At 46.9% G+C, this 23,517-nt stretch overlaps 1 protein-coding gene and 1 pseudogene across 2 annotated transcripts in view; one reads left to right on the forward strand and one right to left on the reverse strand.

Moving 5' to 3' along the window:
• The window catches only part of LOC114671088 (ataxin-3-like), a 109,469-nt pseudogene that overhangs the window by 20,585 nt on the left and 65,367 nt on the right, over positions 1–23,517 (reverse strand). The window contains exon 6 of the transcript XR_003720994.2: positions 3,926–4,010. The product of XR_003720994.2 is annotated as an ataxin-3-like (transcript). The remainder of the gene's footprint in view (positions 1–3,925; positions 4,011–23,517) is intronic.
• The window catches only part of P2RX7 (purinergic receptor P2X 7), a 55,905-nt gene continuing 42,071 nt past the window's right edge, over positions 9,684–23,517 (forward strand). Inside the window, exon 1 of the mRNA XM_001092531.5 lies at positions 9,684–9,899. Coding sequence (XP_001092531.3) covers positions 9,775–9,899 — 125 coding nt within the window. The 5' untranslated portion in view covers positions 9,684–9,774. The remainder of the gene's footprint in view (positions 9,900–23,517) is intronic.

The raw sequence follows: 23,517 nt of genomic DNA on the forward strand, positions 1-23,517 counted from the left end.
CAATCAGGATTGGCGTTTTCATATGCCATCAACTCCACTATGACCTTACGGGCATTCTCATCGGTAATTGACTTTTGAGCAGCATCTTGAAGTCTTGCTACAAAATCAGGGTAGGGCTCTTTAGAGCCTTGTCTTATTGTATTAAAGGAGGGGCAGGCGGTTCCTGGGTCTTGGATTTTCTCCCAGGCCCTAAGGCAGATAGCCCTGATTTGCTCAATGGCCTCATTTGGCATTATTACTTGTTGGTCAACAGTGCTCCAATTTTGACCTATTCCTAATAGTTGATCTGCATCTATGTCAATTGGAGGATTGGCAGTCCTATTTTTTCGGACCTGTACTTGTGCCCCATCAATCCACCAAGTCTTAAATTGTAAAAATTGAGAGGGTGAGAGTGAGGATTTTGCCAGAATCTCCCAATCATAAGGAATGAGTCTATGTCCATGAGCAATGGAATCTAATAATGTTCTCATGTAGGGAGAGTTGGGTCCATACTGTTTTACTCCTTCTTTCATTTCTTTTAGCATTTTTATAGAAAAGGACTTATATCTGGCTTCAGCTACGGGAAGCTCTCCCTCTTGGGCCCCTTCTCCAGGTGGTCTTGCTTCTAATATTACTGGGAATTGCCACGCCTCAATATCTCCTTGTTTTCTTGCCTCATCAATAATTTTATGTAACGCACTACCCTGTGTACTAGGCAGTGCTGTAGGATTAAGTCTCATGGTGGGCAGTTGAGGATATGGTACCCTGCCCTGTGGCGCTGGAAATGTTCCTGGCTGTCCACACAGATTTTCTGGGGGCAACCGATACCGCAGTTCGGCTGGCAGCCAGTATTGATAGGCTACTGGCGGCTGGGTCTTATCTTCTACCGGCTGATATTGTGGACACTGCATTTGGAATGGCATTGCCATGACAGAAACTCTATCTTTTTCTATTTGATCTTCTTTTGGAGTTTGTACTTGTTTAACCTGCATTTGAGGTTGTAAAGTTACAGGCATCTGAGCTGCTGGAAGAGCAGTTGGCCATCGTGGTTTAGACTCTGATGGCTCTGCTAATTCTGGATTTTTTTCTTCTAATTTTAACGTTTCAGGATATACTACCTCCTGTAATTGATTATCGTCAACATTTTGCGTTGACCGAGCCATAGCCGGCTCTGATACACATTCACAGTGTGAACTTTCCTTTCCTTTCCGGGATTCTATCCCTGCCTCTTTTTCACAATCTACTGCACAGCTTTTAGGGACATCAGAAATTGGAACGCTATCTTCTTCTGTTTGAAATGGTTCTAAAGCTACTTTAATAATGACCCAATCATTCCATACTGTGAGCGGAATGATTTTACCTTCCCTGCTTGCTTGTTTTAATTCTTTGCCAATTTTTTCCCAATCTTTTAGATCTAAAGTTCCCTGTTCTGGAAACCATGGACAAAACTGCTCTATTGTTTGAAATAGTGTAATTAGATTTTTGGTAGAGACTTTAACTCCCCCTCTTTTTAAGAGAATTTTAATAAAGCTGCGATAAGAGGCATATTTACTCTTAGTTTGCCCCATTGTTACCCTAGGTTCTTCCGAGCGCACAAGCTTACCGCAAGGCTGACTGTAGACGTACTCGGGAGTCTCTCGTCGACTTGTCCTCAATGACCACGCTCCAGCGTACCTTCACCTTAGAGAAAAGCTTCCACGTTGGGCACCAGATGAAGGGGTGGCCTGCCCCTCCACACCTGTGGGTGTTTCTCGTTAGGTGGAACGAGAGACTTGAGAAAAGAAATAAGACACAGAGACAAAGTATAGAGAAAGAAAAGCGGGGCCCAGGGGACCGGCGCTCAGCTTACAGAGGACCCACGCCGGCACCGGCCTCTGAGTTCCCTTAGTATTTATAGATAATTATCTTTACCATCTTAAGGATAAGGGAGTGGCAGGACAATAGGATCATTTTTAGGGAGGAAATTAGCAGTAAGACATAAGAACAAGGATCTGTGACATGAATAAGTTTAAAGGTAAATCCTGTGCCTTGAGATAAACCTTTTAGCAACATTGTTTCATCCTATCACATGGGGATAAACCTTGGACAATACCTAGCTTTTCTAGGAACAAAGTCACACCCTGCACGCCCAAAATCCATTAAACCTTGAGTTACCACAGCACATGTCTCTTGCAAGGACAAGGTTGGGGGTAGGGTCACAGATTAACAGCATCTCAAATACAGAACAAAATGGAGTCTCTTATGTCTACTTCTTTCTATATAGACACAGTAACAGGCTGATCTCTTTCTTTTCCCCACACCTCTACACTCATCCCACCATCCCACCCACCTGCCTGCCCTCTCACTCTCGGGCAACTCTGCCTCCTATTGCTTTTTCTCTCTCTTTCTTTCCTTTCTTTCTCCAGACTGGGGTGCAGTGGTGCAATCATGGCTTACTGCAGCCTTGACCTCCTGGGCTCAGGTGATCCTCCCTCCTTAGCCTCCCAAGTAGCTGGGACTACTCTGCCTCCTATTTCACATAGAAAAATTTTTTTTTTAATTTTCATTACATTATGTTGCCCAGGCTGGTCTCAGACTCCTGACCTCAAGTGATCCTCCCACCTCAGCTTCCCAAGTAGCTGAGACTACAGGTGTGAGCCACCACACAAGGCTTCACACAAAATAGATGCCATCTATCTGATTGGGACTATCCTTACCTTCCTTGCTTACCCACAACTGTTGTAGCACTGTCCAATTGAGCTTTCTATACTGCTGGGCAAGTTCTGTATATCTTTGCTGTTCAATATGGTAGCCACTAGCTACATGTAGCTATCAAAATATGACTTGTACAGCTGAAAACGTGAATTTTAAATTTTACTTCGTTTTAATTAATTTAAATTGAAGTAGGTGTGAGTGGCTGCCCTATTAGGCAGCACCAGTTTAGCATAACTAAAAGAAAACATTTGTGGATACCAAGGCACTGGGGTTTCTGCTAACCCTCTGACATCACTAGGCAATAGGCTATTGACAAACCATTACAGGAATTCTGAATTAGGTGATGAGAAGGAATTAAGAGAGAGTTTAAAAAAAAAAAAAAAAGTACATTCAGCAGGGTGCAGTGGCTCACGCCTGTAATCCCAGCACTTTGGGAGGCCGAGGCAAGCGAATCACGAAGTCAGGAGTTCAAGATCAGCCTGGCCAACGTGGTGAAACCTCATCCCTACTAAAAATACCAAAAGAAAAAATTAGCTGGGTGTGGTGGCGTACGCCTGTAATCCCAGCTACTTGGGAGGCTGAAGCAGAATCGCTTGAACCCAGGGGGTGGAGGTTGCAGTGAGCAGAGATCATGCCATTACACTCCAGTCCAGATGACAGAGTGAGACTCCATCTCAAAAAAAAAAAAGGAAAAAGAAATTTAAAAAGGCACATTCACTGAGAAATTGCCCTGGAGAAATAGAGAGGAAAAAAATATTGCTTTGGCATGTTGTCTTAGTCGTGGCGGTTATGAAGAAAGAAACCATACAGTGAACCATGGCTGGAACATTGGTTCCATGGTGGTACATGGCTCTGTACACCTGACAGACAAGAAAAGCCTTGTATCATGGCTGCAAAGCCCCACTGATACTGACATGCTCACAGCCTCTGTGGGAGGAAAAATGGAACACCAGCCAGGTAGAGAAGACAGTGAGGTGTCATCATCAGTTGAGTAACTTCAAAGGGCATCCAGTTATCCTTGTTTGCATTTTCTACCTTTCATGCAAAATGTATGCCACACAAACAGATTGGTAACTTGCAGGTCCCATTTTGTGTGGCTGATTTTGCTCACTTTTGGAGACTTTGTTGCTGGGGCAGTCCTGGAGAAATAGCTGAGGGAGCAAACCAGCTGAACACTCATTATTTTCTTAAGCAGTAGATAGTTGTAAAAGCTCCCTTTCGTTTCTTAAACAGTTTCTTTCAGTCTCTTTACCTGTAGGTATGCTTGTTTGCAAGGACTCCAGATGGCCTGGGGGCTTCAGAACCTTTCGCCAGTTATCAGAGGAAGGTAAAGGCTGCTGGAAACCAGAGCAAACCAGAATCAGGGACTCCTTGTTATCTTTAGACCACTAATATGTCATTATAATACTAAAATTCTCATCCATAAAAGAAAATTGCTATTTTCTTTTTTCTTTTTTTTTTTTTCTTTTTTTGAGACAGTCTCACTCTGTTGCCCAGGCTGGAGTGCAGTGGTGCAATCTTGGCTCACTGCAACCTCCACCTTCTGGGTTCAAGTGATTCTCCTGTCTCAGCCTCCCGAGTAGCTGGGATTACAGGTGTGTGCCACCACACCTGGCTAATCTTTGTAGAAAATTGTCATTTTCTAAACATGCATCCGGTGAAGAGACCTGTTTATGATTTGCACATCTAAAGTTCCTCCCTGCACAAACATACAAACCTCCCCGCCCCATATCTAACTCCTTAAAATTCCCCAGCTACCCCCAATTTGGGGAGGAGGAGGTGTCTCTGGAGCAAGCGGTCATTCCTTCTCCTTCTCTGGCCAAAGAATAAATCCCGCTTGGCTTCCCCCCGCCCACCCCCCAATTTGTGTGTTCTTTCTTTGCAACTGATACAAAGTAGGGAAAGGAGTCAGTTTACCCATGACAGTTCTATCACATTTTAAATAGTTACACACCTTTGTAAATCTGTAAAGTTTGAGTACATTTTCCTGTCTTCTCTGACCTCCCCTGAAAGAGCAGCCAATTGTTTAAAGATCCTATTTGGAGAAATTTCTTTCTCCCCTGATTTAAATGATTTTATTACACACTAAGTTCCTACTCTTTTTTTTTTTTTTTCTTTTTTTCCATTATTGCATACAGAGTCTCACTCTGTGGCCCAGGCTGGAGTACAGTAACATAATCTTGGCTCAATGCAGCCTTGACCTTCCGGGGTGAAGCGATCCTCCCACTTCAGCCTTTCGACAAGCCGGAACTACAGTTGTACACTCCCACAACTGGCTAATTTTTTTTATTTTTTTGTAGAGACAGGGTTTTGCCATGTTGCCCAGGCTGGCCCCGAACTTCTGGGCTCAAGCAATCCTCCTGCCTTGGCCTCCCAAAGTGCTGAGACTATAGGTGTAAGCCACCGCACCCGGCCTGCACCTATCTTTGTGTTTAATACTTGACTCCACTCTGTTCCAATAATGTATCTGTCAGTACCCTTACTAGAGCTGCTTTAATTACACAGCTTTACCATCACTCTTAATATCTCCTTGGCCACCGGCTTACTTGTGAAGTGTTCATCCTGTGGCCTCTGGGGACTCACTGTCTCCCGGCTTTCCTCTCCTCCTTACTCTGCCTCAGCCTGGTCTCCTTGGTGTTGGTGTCCTTCAGGGATCTGTCTTCGGTCCTCCTCCATATCACTGTGCCCTCTCCCTGCAGATCCCTGGCTCCACTCTTGCCCCTTTCGCCCATTTTCCATGGTGCAGCCAGAGTGCTCTGACTGAGCTGCAAATGAGATCATGCTACACCCGTTTATAAACCCATCTATTGTTCTCAGAGTAAATTCCAGACAGACTCCTTAACACCAGCACCTAAGGCTGGGCGAGATTCAGGTGCAAGTAGTTTGTTTCGGAGGTGAGCCAGGAAGAGGAGTGGGGAAGTGAGACCCGGAAGGGAAGGCAGCCAACACAGGAAACATTAAAGAGCAGGTCACCAGGCTGGACGTAGTGGCTCACACCTGTAATCCCGGCACTTTGGGAGGCTGAGGCGAGTGGGTCACCTGAGGTCGGCAGTTCTAGACCAGCCTGGGCAACATAGTGAAACCCCAACTCTACTAAAAATACAAAAATTAGCCGGGAGTGGTGGCACGTGCCTGTAGTCCCTGCTACTCGGGAGGCTGAGGCAAGAGAAGCACTTGAACCCAGGAGGCAGAGGTTGCAGTGAGCCATGATTGCACCACTGCACTCCAGCCTGGGCCACAGAGCAAGCCTCTATCTCAAAAAAATAAATAAAATTAATAAATTAATTAAAGAGCCGGTCACGGCTGTGGGCGTCTGGGCTCAGTCCCCCTCAGGCCCTCTGGAGACGGCCTAGACGTGTATCAGAGTTGTCCCACCTTGGGGAGGAATTGGGGTATTTAACCAGCAGTCCCTCAGCCTTGGAGCCTCTATTTTCTGAGAGTCACATTCTCTCTCTCTCTCTCTCTCCTCCCTCTCTCTCTCTCCCAATCACCTTCCTTTTTTTCCTCCCTCCCTTCTCCCCTCACGGACGCTGGCCCTTGACGCCATATTTGATTATAGCCCCACCCACAGCTATAGCTGATTGGACCAGGGATAAACAATTAGGCCAATCAGAGTCATTTCTCTTGAGTCCTTGAGTTCTGGAACTGGCTGGGCAGGGGGTCTGGGCTTGCATTTGAACTGCGGAACTTAACTTGGAGAGCATTGCGGAACCACGTGCCCTGGGAGAAACAGAGGAAGTCCGTGTTTAGAGACTCGCAATGGGCACACAGAGAGACAAAGAGAAGCGGGCTTCAGACAAACTGAAAGAGCAATCTCGGCACAGGACGGTTTAGTTTCTGATTCTATTAATAGGTTCTCATAAGGTTGGGCACATTTCCTGCACTGGCAGTCTGTCAGATAAGTGTTTCCTCAAAAAAAAAAAAAAAAAAAAGGCCTCCCTTTCCTGCTGAAGAATGTCACTTGATTTTCTGTAAATTGTAAACACACCCACACACTCACACAACTAAGAAATCCACCATTCAATCCCCAATTTTTATTATTTTTTTTTTTTTAGGTAACTTTACATTGTTTCCATCACGAGGTCAGAACATTTCATTGCTGCTGTGAGACTCTCCAGAGTTCTCATTAAAGAGTTCAAGACAGTGGCCGTTCCGTTAGCCTCGATCTCTGAGTGATTAGAGAGCAGAGCCTTCTGGGAGACCCATGATGGACATAGAGTGTGAGTGAGAATTCATTCATCACTGCTATAAGCCATGAGATACTGAGAGTGCTTTGTTATTGCAGCATAACCTGTCCTATCGTAATAGAATCATAAAAAGTGCTGAGAAACAATTTGCTGGACATGGGACCCAGGAAAGTCATGGAAACCAAGGGGAAAAAACTAGTCCAAGATGCAGAAAGTGGCCAGTGATGTTGAATGCATCCAAGAGATCAAGTAAAATAAGGAATAAAATATATCCACCGAGTCTGGTAACTGAGAAGTCTTTGGTAACCTCGTTGAGAACAGAATCCGTGGAGTGGTGGAGGTGGCAGTGGTGAAATAGCGGACAAGGGCTGAAGGAGTGGAGAGGGGAGAGCATGAGGGACCAGTGCAAGAGTGCAGCAGAAAGACAAGAAAACAGGCCGGGTGTAGTGGCTCACGCCTGTAATCCCAACACTTTGGTAGGCTAAGGCAGGCAGATCGCTTGTGACCAGAAGTTCGAGACCAACCTAGCCAACATGGTGAAACCCCATCTCTACTAAAAACACAAAAATTAGCCGAGTGTGGCGGTGCATGGCTGTAATTGCAGATACTCGGGAGGGTGAGGCACAAGAATCGCTTGAACCCAGGAGGCAGGGGTTGCAGTGACCCAAAATCTTGCCACTGCACTACAACCTGAGCAACAGAGGGAGACTCCATCTCAAAAAAAAAAAAAAAAAAAAAAAAAAAAAAAAAAAAAGAAGAAAAGAAAAGAAAAAGAAAAAAGAAGAAAGACAAGAAAATAGATGTCTTTGAGTGGTAGCAAGAGCAACGCTGAAGTGATTTGCCTATTCTGGACATTTCCTATAAATGGAGTCATAAAAGATGTATCCTTTTGTGTCTGGCTTCTTTCACTTAGCGTAATGTTTTCAAGGTTCATCCATATTGGAGCATGGGTCAGTGTTTCATTCCTTTTCATGACTGAATAATATTCGCTTGTATGGACTTTTGTCCTTTTGTGTATCCATCCATCAGTGGATGGACATTTGACTTGTCTGCCTGTTCACTGCTATATCTACTATTCCCGGTGCTCTTGGGAATAAGTGAATGAATGAGTGAATGAAGAGCATAAACAGAGCTGTCCAAGGTCACAGAGCTGGTAAAATGTGAAGCCAGGATTGGAAGCCAGGCCATTAGTCCCCTAGAGCCTATGTTCTAAGCATCAGGCTTTACCTACAAATCCCCTCTTTTTACAGATGAAGATGGCCGTATCACTCAGATTCCCGGCGGGAAAGCAATGGCATACTCAGGTGGGGTAACTAATGATGGAACCATCTACAAAGGTGTGGACAGAGTTAAGAAAAAGCAATAGGGGATAGTGAGCTGCCTGGGGCTGGCAAGAGTGGGGAGCCCTTACCACTCTCAGGACTAAAGGAGGGAGTGGTGCCCAGAAGCCCCGCCTATATGCAACTGAGAAGGGCAGGGCCAGGGAGTCACGTCCATCCTCACTGCTCTCCAGTCTCCTGAACTGGAAGCCAGAGGGTGAGGGGAACCCTGATGCAGTTTGTATGGGTGGGAAAGTACGATAAGTTTAGACTGAAAAACTAAAAATCTACCCAGCCACTTAGCAGGCTGGAATAACAGAAATAGATCAAGCCAGCTGTAAAGACAACAGGGAACAGTATTTCTCTGTAGCTGTCAAGTGATAATACAACCCAGCATCTTTGAGTGACTGCTGAAACATTGTCCTTTAAAATCAGACACCTTCAGAAACTTTGCTGTTTGAAATTACATGACCAAGACTGAAATATTCCAATTTTGCCTGGAGGATCTAAGTCATCTTGACACAGGGAAGCAGCCTCAATTTACAACTCAGGAGCAGAGCTTCAGATAAAGAGTTTCTGGACACATTTGACATTTATCTTAGCTATGTTGCTTCCTAGGAAGCAGGGCCCTGGGTCCTCTTTGCAATCCAGACTTGACGTTGACTGCTTTGTACAAACCTGTTGTGCTCGTAGTCTATCAAAACATGGCTTCATTTAGATTTTATCTAAACTCCACTTTCCTCGGAATCCTATAATAAATCGCTGTCTCCCTTTGTTTGGTGATGTGCTGTAGCTCTTCTGGTGGGTGGTGTCCCTCACTGAATAGGTCAATAAACCTAACTTTGTTGGACTGCCACTGTGTCCCTGGTGATCTTCAGCTGATTCAGGTCTAGGTCATGGGTTGACCTTCCGGGGTGCAGAGCAGGGTGGAGAGTAACTCAGAGGGTCAAGCACAAAAGATCTGGCAGAAAAATAAAGCCCCTCCACCCCCACCACGCCTACCCCTGCAAATCTGATGTCCCCCACCAACTGCAGACCAGAGTATTATAAGGGGCGGCGGAAGAAGAGAGGGAGATCTTCATTTACTCAGAGCTCCTATACATCAGGGGCTGAATAAAGGGTTGTAGAAATGAATGAATCAATCTCTGAGTGGGGCTTCAGGCAATGGAAAGATCTCAGCCCTTTTCTGAGGCACAATGGAAGCTCCGGGTCTTATGACATTTGCACGGCTACCCCTTTCTTCCAACAGAAATGAAAACCAAAAAAGTGAAAGGAAAGGGGGGAAAGAGAGAATTCTAAAAATGTCCGTCCTCTGAACACCATCTTTGTGTAGGCATCTGGGGGAGGCCAGCTGGGGCGAGGTCATCTGCCAGCCAGGCCCGTAGGACTTGGCTCTTCTTGTTTATCGCAGCCGCATCTGGGGCAACTGCCAGGGCCCGCCCCAACTCTGCAGTCATTGGAGGAGCTTGAAGTTAAAGGCTCCTGCTAAAAATCAGTACGTTTCATCTTGCAGTTACTGGGAGGGGGCTTGCTGTGGCCCCATCAGGAAGAGTAGAGCTCTGGTCCAGCTCCGCGCAGGGACGGAGCCTGTCACCATGCCGGCCTGCTGCAGCTGCAGTGATGTTTTCCAGTATGAGACGACCAAAGTCACTCGGATCCAGAGCATGAATTATGGCACCATTAAGTGGTTCTTCCACGTGATCGTCTTTTCCTACGTTAGGTAAGTGGGATGTGAGGAGGATCCAGATCTCTGCAGTGGCCGACAGCACAGAAAGCCCCAGGGGGCAGCTTCAGGTGCACAGTCTGAATCTCATATGGTTTTCGAATCTGAGACGTGCTCTCAGCAAGCTGGGCGGGAGGGAGGAAGCAGCAGCAGCAGGCAAGAGGAAACGGTGCCAGGCTGCAGCAGAAGGAAGCCACGGAACGGGCAGAATTCCTGTCTGCTCTACTCCAGGCCTGCCAGGGCGAGCAGGGCAGGGCACGCCTGGGGAAGGTGGGAAAGCGCAGGGCAACACCCTGGATCCCCAGGGAGGAGGCGAGGATCTCAGGGCACACCTGGTGATCATGCTGGCATCTGAGTCACCGTGCTTGGGAGGAATAGCACCAGGCTTGAAAATGTATTATAACTTTAGGTCTTCACCAATGTCAGGAAGGCCCTGATTTTTGGTTTTTGTTTTTTCTAAAAGAAACTTACTGAGATATAATTTATACACCATACAATTTACCCATTTAAAGCGTACCATTTGATGATTTTCAGATTATTCACAGAGTTGTGCAACCATCCCCACAATCAATTTTCATCGACTCAAAAGGAATCCCACACTCCTTGGCCATAATTTCCAACACTGTTCCTCCTCCTTCCCACCCATCAGTTTACTTTCTGCCTGTATGGATTTGCCGATTCTGGACATTTCATATAAAGGGAATCACACAGCCTTTGTGCCTGGCTGTTTGCACTTCGCATGTTTTCAATGCTCATCTATGTTGTAGCCTGTGTTGATACTTCATTCAATTTTTTTTTAAGAGACGGGGTCTCACTATGTGGTCTAGGCTGGCCTCAAACTCCTGGACTCAAGTGATCTGCCTGCCTCGGCCTCCCAAAGTGTCAGGATTACAGGCGTGAGCCATTGCACCTGGCTGATACTTCATTCCTTTTTATGGCTGAGTAATATTCCATTGCATGGATAGACCACTTTTATCTATCCATTCATCCACTGATGGACATTGGGGTTGTGTCCTTTTTTGGCTATTATGAATAATGCCACGCGAACATTTGTGTACAAGGTTTTACACATATATTCTCCTTTCTCTTGATTATGTACCTAAGAATAAAATTGCTGGGTCATACGTTAACTATGCTTCACCTTTGGGGGAAAGGTGGAGCTGAATTTCACAGCAGCTGCAGTTTTTTACATCCCCATCAGCAGAGTATGAGAGGTCCAGTTTCTCCACATCCTCACCAATGCTTGTTATCATCTGTCTTTTTGGGTTTTGTTGCTGTTGTTTTGTTTTTGTTTTTGAGATGAAGTCTTGCTCTGTTGCCCAGGCTGGAGTGCAGTGGCGTAGTCTCAGCTCACTGCAACCTCCACCTCCCCGGTTCAAGCGATTATCCTGCCTCACCCTCCCAAGTAGCTGGGATTACAGGTGTGCGTCACCACTCCTGGCTAATTTTTGTATTTTTAGTAGAGACGTGGTTTCGCCATGTTGGCCAGGCTGGTCTTGAACTCCTGACCTCAAGTGATCCGCCCACCTTGGCCTCCCAAAGTGCTAGGATTACAGGCGTGAGCCACCACGCCTGGCCAGTTGTCTGTCTTTTTTATTATAGCCATGCTAGTGGGTGTGAAGTGGTAGTTCACTGTGGTTGTGATTTGAATTTCCCTGATGGTGAGTGCCTCTTATTTCCTGTGCTGATTGATAATGATGATGGAGGCAACTTTTATCTATAGACAGTGGCAGTGTAGTTTACTAAGAGTTAGGGTAACTTTTTTCATAATACTGGCTATGTCTTCTGGGCCAAGTCATTAATTTCTCAGAGCCTCAGTTTCTGCATCTGGTCGTAGGGTTGTGACAACCAAAAAAAAAAAAAAAAAAAAGGCATGAGCAGCCCTTATCATGATGACTGACATAGGATAACAGCTGGTATCTATTTTTAAAAATAATCTTTCTGAGTCCGGGAGCGGTGGCTCACACCTGTAATCCCAACACTTTGGGAGGCTGAGGCGGGTGGATCATGAAGTCAGGAGTTTGAGACCAGCCTGGCCAATATGGTGAAACCCCGTCTCTACTAAAAATACAAAAATTAGCGGGGCATGGTAGCGGGCGCCTGTAATCCCAGTTACTCAGGAAGCTGAGGCAGGAGAATCGCTTGAACCCGGAGGCGGAGGTTGAAGTGAGCCGAGGTCGAGCCACTGCACTCCAGTGTGGGTGACAGAGCAAGACTCCATCTCAAAGTAATAATAATAATCTTTTTGATTATATAATATATATGTATATAAAATACACGTATGTATTTTTATATACATCCTCTGCTCTGACCCTCAAAGTAATCACGTCCAAGTTCAGCATTTGAGATCTGGAAATGTGGATTCAAAAATCCTTCACTTCTTTGAGCCTTGGTTTCATCATCTGTAAAACAGGGAGCATTGTTGATAGGAATATTAAATGAACTAATAAATGCAAAGCTGTTTGAGAAATATATGGCATATAGCAATCCCTGATTAAGTGTTAGTTCTTACTATTAATAATGCTATTATTAGGATTATTATTATTTGATTCATATGTTTACCGTTCAACAAATATTGAATGGTAAACATATATGCTGGGTCGGGCATGGTGGCCCATGCCTGTAATTCCAGCACTTGGGGAGGCCAAGGCAGACAGGTCACTTGAGGTCAGGAGTTTGAGACCAGCCTGGCCAACGTGGTGGAAACCCCATCTGTATTAAAAATACAAAAATTAGCCAGGCATGGTGGTGGGCGCCTGTAATCCCAGCTACTTGGGAGACTGAGGCAGGATAATCGCTTGAACCCAGGAAGCGGAGGTTGCAATGAGCTGAGATTGCACCACTGCACTCCAACCTGAGCCACAGAGCAAGACTCTGTCTCAAAAAATATATATGTAATATATATAAAAATAGTATTTTTAGTGGAAACAGGGTTTTGCCATTTCTACTAATTATATATATATTTAATATATATTTATATATATTTTTATATATTTATATATAGTTATATATTTATATTTTTATATATTTGTGTATATATATATATGTGCTGAAATCTAAAATAAGACATATTACTTAAACCAGCTATCATATGACCAATGGTAAAGAGCATAATTAGTAAATGCCCCCTTCTGCATTAATACATAGATTGCATGTCACACTTTCATGTAGCAGGTGATGGGACTTCCTGACATTCTTGGGTTCAGCATACAGTCTTTATTTCTTTCTCTTTTAGAGACAGGGTCTCATTGTGTCGCCCTAGGCTGGAGTGCAGTGGCATGATCACAGCTCACCACAGCCTCAACTTCTCAGGCTCAAGTGACCTCCCGCCTCATCCTCCCAAGTAGCGGGAACCATAGGCACATGCCATGATGTCTAATTTTTTATCTGTTTTGTAGAGATGGGGGTCTCCGTATGTTGCTCAGGCTGGTCTCAAACTCCTGGCCTCAAGTGATCCTCCTGCTTTGGCCTCCCAAAGTGCTGGGATTATAGGCATGAGCCACTGTGTCGGGCCAGCAATTCCTTTTTCCTTTTTTTTTTTGAGATGAGGGCTCACTCTGTCACCTAGGCTGTAGTGCAGTGGTACGATCTCAGCTCACTGCAACCTACGCCTCCCAGGCCCAAGCAATCCTCCCACCTCAGCCTCTCAAGTAGCTGGGACTACAGGTGTACACCACCACGCCCAGCTAATTTTTTGTATTTTTGGTAGAGAGAGTTTCACCATAGTTGTCCAGGCTGGTCTTGAACTCCCGAGCTCAAGCAATCCACCCGCCTTGGCCTCCTAAAGTGCTGGGATTACAGGTGTGAGCCACCATGCCCAGCCTTCAATTTCTTAAAAGTAGATTATTGTACAATAAGAAATTTTCTAAAAAGAGATTACTATGAGAACACCTTGTAATGATAAATATTTTTCTTTCACATGGTGAAATCATAACTTACATGTATTTAACTCCCTCAGATTCAGTGATACATGTTCCATGGGGACATGGAGAGAGAGAACAATATAAATAATGGAATGATTCAGCAACCGGGTTCCCTGGAGTAGGTGTGAGACGGGATACTGGCATCTGGGGTTCCCTCCATCAATCTCTGTTCCCACATGCTTTTTAGCGAGCATCTTGCTGCTCTACTTATTAATCTGGGTACATATTTTTCAGCCATGTGACCCCTAAAATAAGTCAACTCCTTCATCTTCACCTGGAGCGAAACTGTCAAAACAACAACTTGTTCTAGAGCTGGAGGCAAAATTGGCTCCAGCGGACCCACTGGGAAGTGGGAGGCATTTGCTATGCTTTGTGGACAATTTAAGGGTTTAAAAGGCCATTTTGACGAGCCATGATTTTCATCTTAAGTGCCAACTTTAGAAGATAACCTTCACCGGCCAGGTGCGGTGGCTCACACCTGTAATCCCAGCACTTTAGGAGGCCGAGGCGGGCAGATCACGAGGTCAGGAGATCGAGACCATCCTGGCTAACACGGTGAAACCCTGTCTCTACTAAAAATACAAAAAATTAGCCAGGCATGGTGGCGGGCACCTGTAGTCCCAGCTACTCAGGAGGCTGAGGCAGGAGAATGGCATAAACCCGGGAGGCAGAGCTTGCAGTGAGCCGAGATCGCGCCACTGCACTCCAGCCTGGGCGACTGAGTGAGACTCCATCTCAAAAAAAAAAAAAAAAAAAAAAGAAGAAGATAACCTTCACATAAACTACTGTTTATATTTTAAAATATAAAATGGAAGAAAAAACTATCGCCAGCTTTGCTTTTTCCCTCTTGGTTAATGGACTATCTATTAACATCTCACTAAATGGCCAAATGGAGTCTCACAGTACAGTTTGGGAAATGCTGCCTTAAGTTGCACTGTGAAGCCTTAACTTCATGTAACCATGACTTAGCCATCTGTGAAATGGGTAGACCCATGGGGCATAGGAATTGGGGAATGTAGTTTGCATCAAGTAGGACCGGTGTGGACCATAGGTGGAAATCCAGACAGGCTCGAGCAATGTTCAGGACACAGCAGCAAGTGACATGTTCTGACCAGGTGTTCCTACTGGGGCTGGAAGGACTAAGAGCCAGGATAAGGAGACAGGGCCTCAGTTATTGAAAATAGGATACAAAGCAGGGACTGGTTATGGGGGAAATTAACCGAGAGGCTGTTCAGCTTCTCTTATTCTCACAACCAAGTTCAGATCTGGAGTCAAAGGCAGGGATGCAGCTACAAGAGGAGTTTGTGTTGGAGGTCTGTGTAGATAGCATGCTAAGCAGGTCTGTGTCGGCCAGGATCGTTTGGGCAGTAAGTGACAGAAACCCAACTTATGTTAACCACAAAGCCTCAAAGGGGAATTTATTGGATCATGTAACTGGGCAGTTGAAGAGATGGTGCGATCCTCGAACATGAATGAAGATAAGAGTTCAAACTATGTCATCAGGACGGCTCCCTCTCCCTACATCCTGGCTCCATTTGCTTCTATTTGGCTTCCTTCTTCAACAGCTCTCTATGTAGCAAGATATCCTCACATTCTCTTCTTTTAACAACCTTAGAGGAGTAAACAAGTCTTTCTTGATAGCTGTGCTAGGAAAGTCCCAGGAAAGACTCTGATTGATCAGATGTGAGTTACAGATCCATCCCTGAATCAATCACTGTGGCCATGGCCAAGGTGTCATCCGATTGGCCGGCCTGGGTCACGTGCTGGCTCCCGTGGCAGGAAGTAGGTAGAAGACAAGGGAGCCGTGTGAGCCCTACCTGAACCACATCCAGTGGATTTTCCTTAGGAAGGAAGATTCTGTTACCAGACAAAATGGGAAAAGGAAGTGGGGAGGGTAGGCAGACAAAAATCAGTGATCCATTACAAGGTCTTTCCAAAAACCAGAAATTAGGGATTTCTGAAATCTACTTCTGTAGTCCTGGCTTGTCTCAGCCCTGCAGCTGGGCTGTGGAGACTCTATCTGGGCAATTGCTGAGCTCCTATTCTTACGTTGGCCCCTTCCTCCGTCCCACCAGGAGCCCTGCTCCTCATCTTGGACGTGCTGCTTGGCCTACGGAGGCTGCCAGCTCACCTTGGTACTTTACTACTATTTGGTTTCTTTGACCACCAAGCTGTTGCTTAAACCAAGCCGCCTATGATGGCACCACCTTGGAGAATTCTTTTTTATTTTTATTTTTTATTTTTTGAGACAGGTTATCACTCTGTTTACCGAGACTGGAATGCAGTGGTATGATCTTGGCTCACTGCAGCCTCGACCTCCCGGGCTCAGATGATTTTCCCACCTCAGTCTCCCCAGTAGCTGGGACTATGGGTGCATGCCACTACACCCAGCTAATTTTGTATTTTTAGTAGAGATGGGGTTTCAACATGTGGGCCAGGCTGATCTCGAACTCCTGACCTCAGGTGATCTGCCCACCTCGGCCTCTCAAAGTGCTGAAATTACAGGCATGAGCTACCGCACCCGGCTGGAGAATTCTTTCGATTTTATTCTGAGTGGGTTGAGAAGCCATGGGAAGACTTCAAGCAAAGGAATAAACGATAGTTGCATTCTCTTTGGAGGATTTCCCTCTTCCCTGGAGACCAGTCCTCGCAGAAGCTTTTCCAATGGCCACAGAAGACTAAGGAAGATTGAGAGAGGCACAGAAAACAATTCCACTCGGAGCTGCTGCTTCTCCACTGCCCAGTCAGCCTCCACTGGCGCCAACAGTGAGCCTGTGCTGTCATTCCTGGTCCCAGGCTGGCTGTCGCCATGGAGATGGTGCTGCTAGGCTAGTTTGTGGCTGTTAAAATGGAGCTCTTGGCCGAACACCTGTTTCCCAGCGAGTGGCCACAAAGCTGTGAGTCTGGGCCTCCTCCAGCTGAGTCGAAGCGAGCCCAACACAGAGGCCAGGGAGGCACCAGGCGCCAGGAGCAGCAAATCCAAATCCATCCCAAGCATGGCTCCTCTGACCATCTTTTTTTTTTTTTTTTGAGACAAGAGTCTCCCTGTGTCACCCAGACTGGAGTGCAGTGGCACAATCTTGGCTCATTGCAACTCCCACCTCCTGAGTTCAAGCGATTCTCCTGCCTCAGCCTCCCTAATAGGGACTACAAGCACGCATCACCACACCCAGATAATTTTTGTATTTTTAGTGAGATGGGGTTCTGCCATGTTGGGTAGGCTGGTCTTGAACTCCTGGCCTCAAGTGAGCCTCCCGCCTTGACTTCCCAAAATGCTGAGATTACAGGTGTGAGCCACCCTTGCCCGGCCTGCCCTTGACCGTCTTCAGAGAAGTAGAAGCAGGAGGTCTGCCACATTCTCATCCAAACCCTGACACCTGGGTGATGTGCTAGAGCTTGAGGGGGAGGGTCAGAGATAACCCAGTTCGGGAAGTGACCCCGTAGGAGGAGAAGAATCCAACCACGTGACACACAGTATGAAGAGAACAGTAAATGCAAAGATCTGGAAACACAAGAGGAACAGCAAGGACGGCATGTCCCTGAACCTGGGGAGAGAGGAGGGAGCAGCCAGAGCTGAGGGCAGGTTGGCTGAAGAGTTGCAATTTGATTTTCAGTGCCATGGGAAGCCACTGAAAAGTGTTATGCAGAGAAGTGAAAGCATCTGACTCATGTTTCCAGAAGCCTTATGGGTCACTATGCAGAGCATAGAGTGTGGTGGGACAAGAATGATGGTGAGGGACCAGTGAGAAGATTCCTGGAGTCACCAGATGTGAGGAGACAGAGGCTTGGGCTAAAATGGGATGGCAGAGCTGGAGACAGGTGGACAAAGCCGGGATGTATTTCGGAGGCAGAACCGACAGATTTGCTAGGAGGTGAAAGATGACTCTGGGTTCCTGAGGTACGATGATGCCTTTTACCAACTTGAAGAAGACCAAGGCGAGGCTTGAGGACTAACATGGCGCTGTGAAGGAGGCCAGGCAAAGGTGGAGACTGCCGTGAGCTGTGGCTCGGTGACAGACAGACCCTGTCTTAAAATATTTATGTAATAAAAACTAATAATAAATAAAGGACCAGGCGCCGTGGCTCAAGCCTGTAATCCCAACACTTTGAGAGGCTGAGGCAGGCGGATCATCTGAGGTTAGAAGTTCCAGACCAGCCTGGCCAACATGGCGAAATCCTGCCTCTACTAAAAATACAAAAATTAGCCAGGCATGGCCGGGCGCGGTGGCTCACACTTGTAATCCTGGCACTTTGGGAGGCTGAGGTGGGCGGATCACGAGGTCAGGAAATCGAGACCATCCTGGCTAACACGGTGAAACCCCATCTCTACTAAAAATACAAAAAAATTAGCCGGTCGTGGTGGCAGGGGCCTACAGTCCCAGCTATATTCGGGAGGCTGAGGCAGGAGAATGGCGTGAACCCGGGAGGCGGAGCTTGCAGTGAGCCGAGATCACGCCACAGCACTCCAGCCTGGGCGACAGAGTGAGACTCCGTCTCAAAAAAAAAAATTAGCCAGGCATGGTGGCACACGCCTGTAATCCCAGCTACTTGGGAGGCTGAGGCAGGAGAATTACTTGAACCCGGCAGGCAGAGGTTGCAGTGAGCCTAAATCGCACCACTGCACTGCCACCTGGGCAACAGAGCAAGACCCTATCTCAAAAATAAATACATAAACAAATAAATAAATAAATAAATAAAGGATATCAGACAAGCAATTAAAACACCTGCCTACTACCATCTATCCGCATCCTTTTTTTCATGTCTAACACCAAAACACCAAAATAGCTGGAAGCACATCATCTCAAAAGATAAGCATGGTTCTTTCAAATGAATGGTTGTAGCCTTACAAAAAGCTGCCACCGTGTCTGATTTTCTTGTTTCGAGGGGTAATGATGGAGGCTTCTCTCCTGCACCCACAGGCCTCTGGGGATGCCACCCCAGCCCAGCCTCCCACCCTGGACTGGAGCCTCCCAGCCCCTCTGCGTGGGTAGCACAGTGTTGGGAAGAGGAAGGAATAGTTTGTCTGGCTTTTTCACAGGCCCACAGCTGGCCGGTGCAGTGGCAGAGAAAGCCGGGCTGGGGAAGCCAGCAGGGGCCGGATCATGGAGCGCCTTAAGCTGCATCCCGCAGGCACTAGAAAGCATGGAGAGCTGTCCCCTTAGTCCCCAGCATCTTATTAGAAAATATTCAAACATACAGAAAACAGGAAGGGTTCTATGCTCATATTTTCATTTTAGAAAGATCATTCTGCTTGAAATATAGCACGTACTGAGTACTGCTGAGGACTTAGCATGTGCTGGGTCTGTTCTTAGCATGTGAAATGTATTGGCCTATTTGATCCTCCTGCATAATCCTGGAAGACTGGTTGTGGGAGTGGGTGATCATGACCTGAACAGCCTGACCATGTTTAGGGAATGCTCTGTGTTATGAGTTCCACCCCCCCAATCCATGTCACAGCTGAATGTCCCAGCTTCCCTTGCGGCCGGGACACAACAGGAGACCTGAGCTTTCCAAACATATGCCCCAGGCAACATTTTGATACACAAGGAATAACACAGGATGCTGGGCGTGCGCAGATTTCAAATTCAGGAATGGAGAGAAGTACTGCTCTTTGACCCATACAATAGGGGATCCCCTTCCTTGGACCCTGCCTTAGAGGGCCCCACTCCCACTGCACACTGTGAGCTGCCCTATGGAATAAGGGGTGTCTGAGGCTGGATTAGTTTCTATTTGTTACACAGCAGTGGAAACTAACATAGTCCCACAAGCCTAAACCAAGGTGCCAGCAGGCTGAGTTCCCGTCTGGAGACTCTGGGGAAAATTCACTTCCAACCCCATTTTTGTTGTTGGCAAAATTCAATGCCTTGAGGCTGCAGGACTGGGCTCTGCTCCTCGCTGGCTGTCAGCCTGGGGCTACTCTCAGATTCTGAAGTCCTCCCATATTTCCCGCCACGTGGTCCCCTCTGTCTCCAAGCCTACTATGACACAATGCATTGTTCTCATGCTTCAAAGCTCTGACTTCTCTCCTGGGACAAGTAGAATACTCTCTGGTTTTAAGGGGCTCATGTGATTGGGTCAGGTCAACTCTACCATACCATGGAGGCTCGCCATCTTGCCCAGGTTGGTCTTGAACACCAGGGCTCACGTGATCCTCCTGCCTCAGCCTCCCAAAGTGCTGGGATTACAGGCGGGAGCTGCTGTGCCCAGCCAAGGCCAGCATCTTCAGACCTCTCTGCCCTGTTTTCATATGGCCTTCTCCTCTTTGTATGTGTCAAATCTCCTTCTGCCTGTCTCTTATAAGGACGTGTGTAATGGCATTTAGGGCGTACCTGGATGACACGAGGTCCTCTCACCATCTCCAAATCGTTAACTTTGGCCGGGTGCAGTGGCTCATGACTGTAATCTCAGCACTTTGGGAGGCTGAGGCAGGCAGATCACTTGAGGTCGGAAGTTTGAGACCAGCCTGGCCAGCATGGTGAAACCCTATCTCTACTAAAAATACAAAAGTTAGCTGGGCATGTGCCTGTAGTCCCAGCTACTCAGGAGGCTGAGGCAAAAGAATCGCTAGAACCTGGGAGGCAGAGAGTGCAGTGAGCCAAGATTATGCCACTGCACTCCAGCCTGGGGGACAGAGCGAGACTTCATCTCAAAAAAAAAAAAAAAGATGGCTGGGCATGGTGGCTCACACCTGTAATCCCAGCACTTTGGGAGGCCCAGGTGGGCAGATCACTTGGGGTCAGGAGTTCATTCGAGACCAGCCTGGCCAACATGGTGAAAGTCTATCTCTACTAAAAAAAAAAAAAAAAAATTACCCAGACGTGGTGGAAGGTGCCTGTAATCCCAGCTACTTGGCAGGCCGAGGCAGGAGAATCACTTAAACCTAGGAGGCGGAGGGTGCAGTGAGCTGAAATCACTCTGCTGCACTCCAGCCTGGGCGACAGGTGAAACTCTGTCTCAAAAAAAAAAATTAGCCAGGCATGGTGCTGCATGCCTGTAGTCCCAGCTACTGGGAAGGCTGAGGTGGAGGGATTGCTTGATCCTGGGAGGGTGAGGCTGAAGTGAGCTGTGTTTGTGCCACTGTAGTCCAGCCTGGGTGACAGAGCGAGACCCTATCTCAAAAAAAAATAGTATCAGTCAGGCACGATGGCTCACATCTGTAATCCCAGAACTCTGGGAGACCAAGGTGGGTGGATCACCTGAGGTCAGGAGTTCGAGACCAGCCTGACCAACATGGTGAAACCCCGTCTCTACTAAAAATACAAAAATTAGCTGGGTATGGTCGGGGCACCTGTAATCCCAGCTACTCGGGAGGCTGAGGCAGGAGAATTGCTTGAACTCAGGAGGCGGAGGTTGCAGTGAGCCGAGGTCACGCCATTGCACTCCAGCCTGGTGGCAGAGCGAGGCTCCATCTCAAAAAAAAAAAGTCTCTTTTTACAACTTTTTTGAGGTATAAGTTACATATCATAAAATCGTCTGTTTTAAATATGCATTTCAATGACTTTTAGTAAATTTACCAAGTTGTGCAACCATCATCACAATCCAGTTTCAGAACATTTCATCAGCCCAGTAAGAGTCCTCACATCCATTAACAGTCACTCCCCACCGTGGTTGCTCAACCCAGGTAACCATGAATCTACTCTCTGCCTCTGGAGATTTGTCTTTTCTGGACAATCTTTCTTCTTAAACTCAGCAGAGTGAATTCTGTTGTTTAGAACTAGAAACCCTGCCCAATAGAATACTAATATCCTCTTGTTTTGCGGGGGAGACGGAGTCTCGCTCTGTCGCCCAGGCTGGAGTGCAGTGGTATGATCACACCTCACTTCAACCTCCACCTCCCGGATTCAAGCGATTCTCCTACCTCAGCTTCCTGAGTAGCTGGGATTACAGATGTGCACCAACACACCTGGCTAATTTTTGTATTTTCAGTAGAGATGGGATCTCACCATGTTGGCCAAGCTGGTTTTGAACTCCTGACCTCCAACGAGCCACCCGCCTTGGCCTCCCAAAGTTCTGGGATTACAGGCGTGAGCCACTGCACCCAGCCCTAATATCCTCTTATTACAGAAGAAGAAACAATGACTCAGAAAGGTTAAGTCACTTGCCCAAGGTCGTGTAGCCAGTAAACGGTAGAGCTGAAATTGAACCTCACTCCAGAGTCATGCTCTCACTAACGTATTACAGTGTGGAGAGTGGAGGGGACAGGGTGAGACTGGAGGAACGGAGGCCATTTAGGTGACTATTGGGATGTCCAGATCTGAGAGCTGATGGTGACCTGGACTGAGGAGGTGATAGAGGCAGAAGAGAGAAGTAGGTGAATTTGAGCAATATTAGGAAGTGAAACAGTAGGATTTGGCAACTGAACGGGTGGGTGGACAAGAGGGAGAGGAGGAGTCAAGGAATGTGCCATGCTTCTGGCTTGGGCAACTGATGGGTGCTGGAATAGCTTGCTGGGGTAGGAAATGCAGGAGAAACAGCCAATTTGGTGTGGAAGATGAGGTCAGAACTGAAGGCATTGAGTTTGAGGTGTCTATGGAATGTACAATGGAGATGTTGAATGGGTGGTTGGATATATAAATCTGGAGCTGAGATGTAGGTTTCTATATCACCAGCATATAGATGGCAACCAGAACCCTGGAAGAAGCTGCAACCGACCAGCAAGAGACGTAGATGAGAAAGCAAAAGGGCCTAGAACACGCCCCCGAGGAGTGCTAACCTTTAAGGGGTGGGAGCACAGAAATCCCCAAAAGATTCTAAGAAGGGTAGCCACAGAGATCCAATGAAAGTCAGGCACAAGTGGATTCCTGCAAGCTAAGGGAAGGAGGTGAGGGAAGTGGGGCATGGTCACAGTCAGTGTCAACTGCTGCTGAGAATTCCAGCACGATCAGGTCCGTCGTGTATCTATTGGATTTAGTGACAATGACATTGTTGTTTACTTGGCAAGAGAGGCTTTAGAGAAGGGATGGGGGTGGGAGCCAGACTGGAATGGGTAGAGGAGTGAGTGAATTGAGATGCGGAAGTGGATGTGATGACTCACCCTTTCTTTTTCTTTTCTTTTTTTTTAAAGTTATTTGAGACGCAGTCTTTCTCTGTTGCCCAGGCTGGAGTGCAATGGTGTGACCTCCACTCACCGCAACCTCCGCCTCCCGGGTTCAAGCGATTCTCCTGCCTCAGCCCTCCAAGTAACTGGGATTACAGGCATGTGCCACCACACCAGCTAATTTTTTGTATTTTTAGTAGAGACGGGGTTTCACCATGTTGGCCAGGCTGGTCTCAAACTCCTGACCTCGTGATCCACCTGCCTCAGCCTCCCAAAGTGCTGGGATTACAGGTGTGAGTCAACGCACCCGGCCTGGTGACTCACTCTTTCAAGGGACTTGGCTATAAAGAAAGGAGGCATGGAGTGGTGGTAGGAGGGATTAAGCTGGGGAGGGGAGGCATTTTTAAGAGGAGAAATGATGTTTAAATGCAGATGGAAATGGGACAGGAGAGAAAGGGAAGTTGATGGGGTAAATGAAAATTATCTTCATCATCTTCCTCACAATCACCAGCAGCAACCACAAGGAAAGCTTGTTCTGCTCTGGGACTGCCCTGTTAGACATTTCTTCCTTATAATGAACCACAGTCTAGCTCCCTGTAACTTTCGCCTTTGGTTAGAGTTCTGCCTTGCGTCCCTCTTCTACTCTTCAAATGGC

Source organism: Macaca mulatta, chromosome 11, assembly GCF_049350105.2.
Source record: "Macaca mulatta isolate MMU2019108-1 chromosome 11, T2T-MMU8v2.0, whole genome shotgun sequence".
NCBI lineage: Eukaryota > Metazoa > Chordata > Mammalia > Primates > Cercopithecidae > Macaca > Macaca mulatta.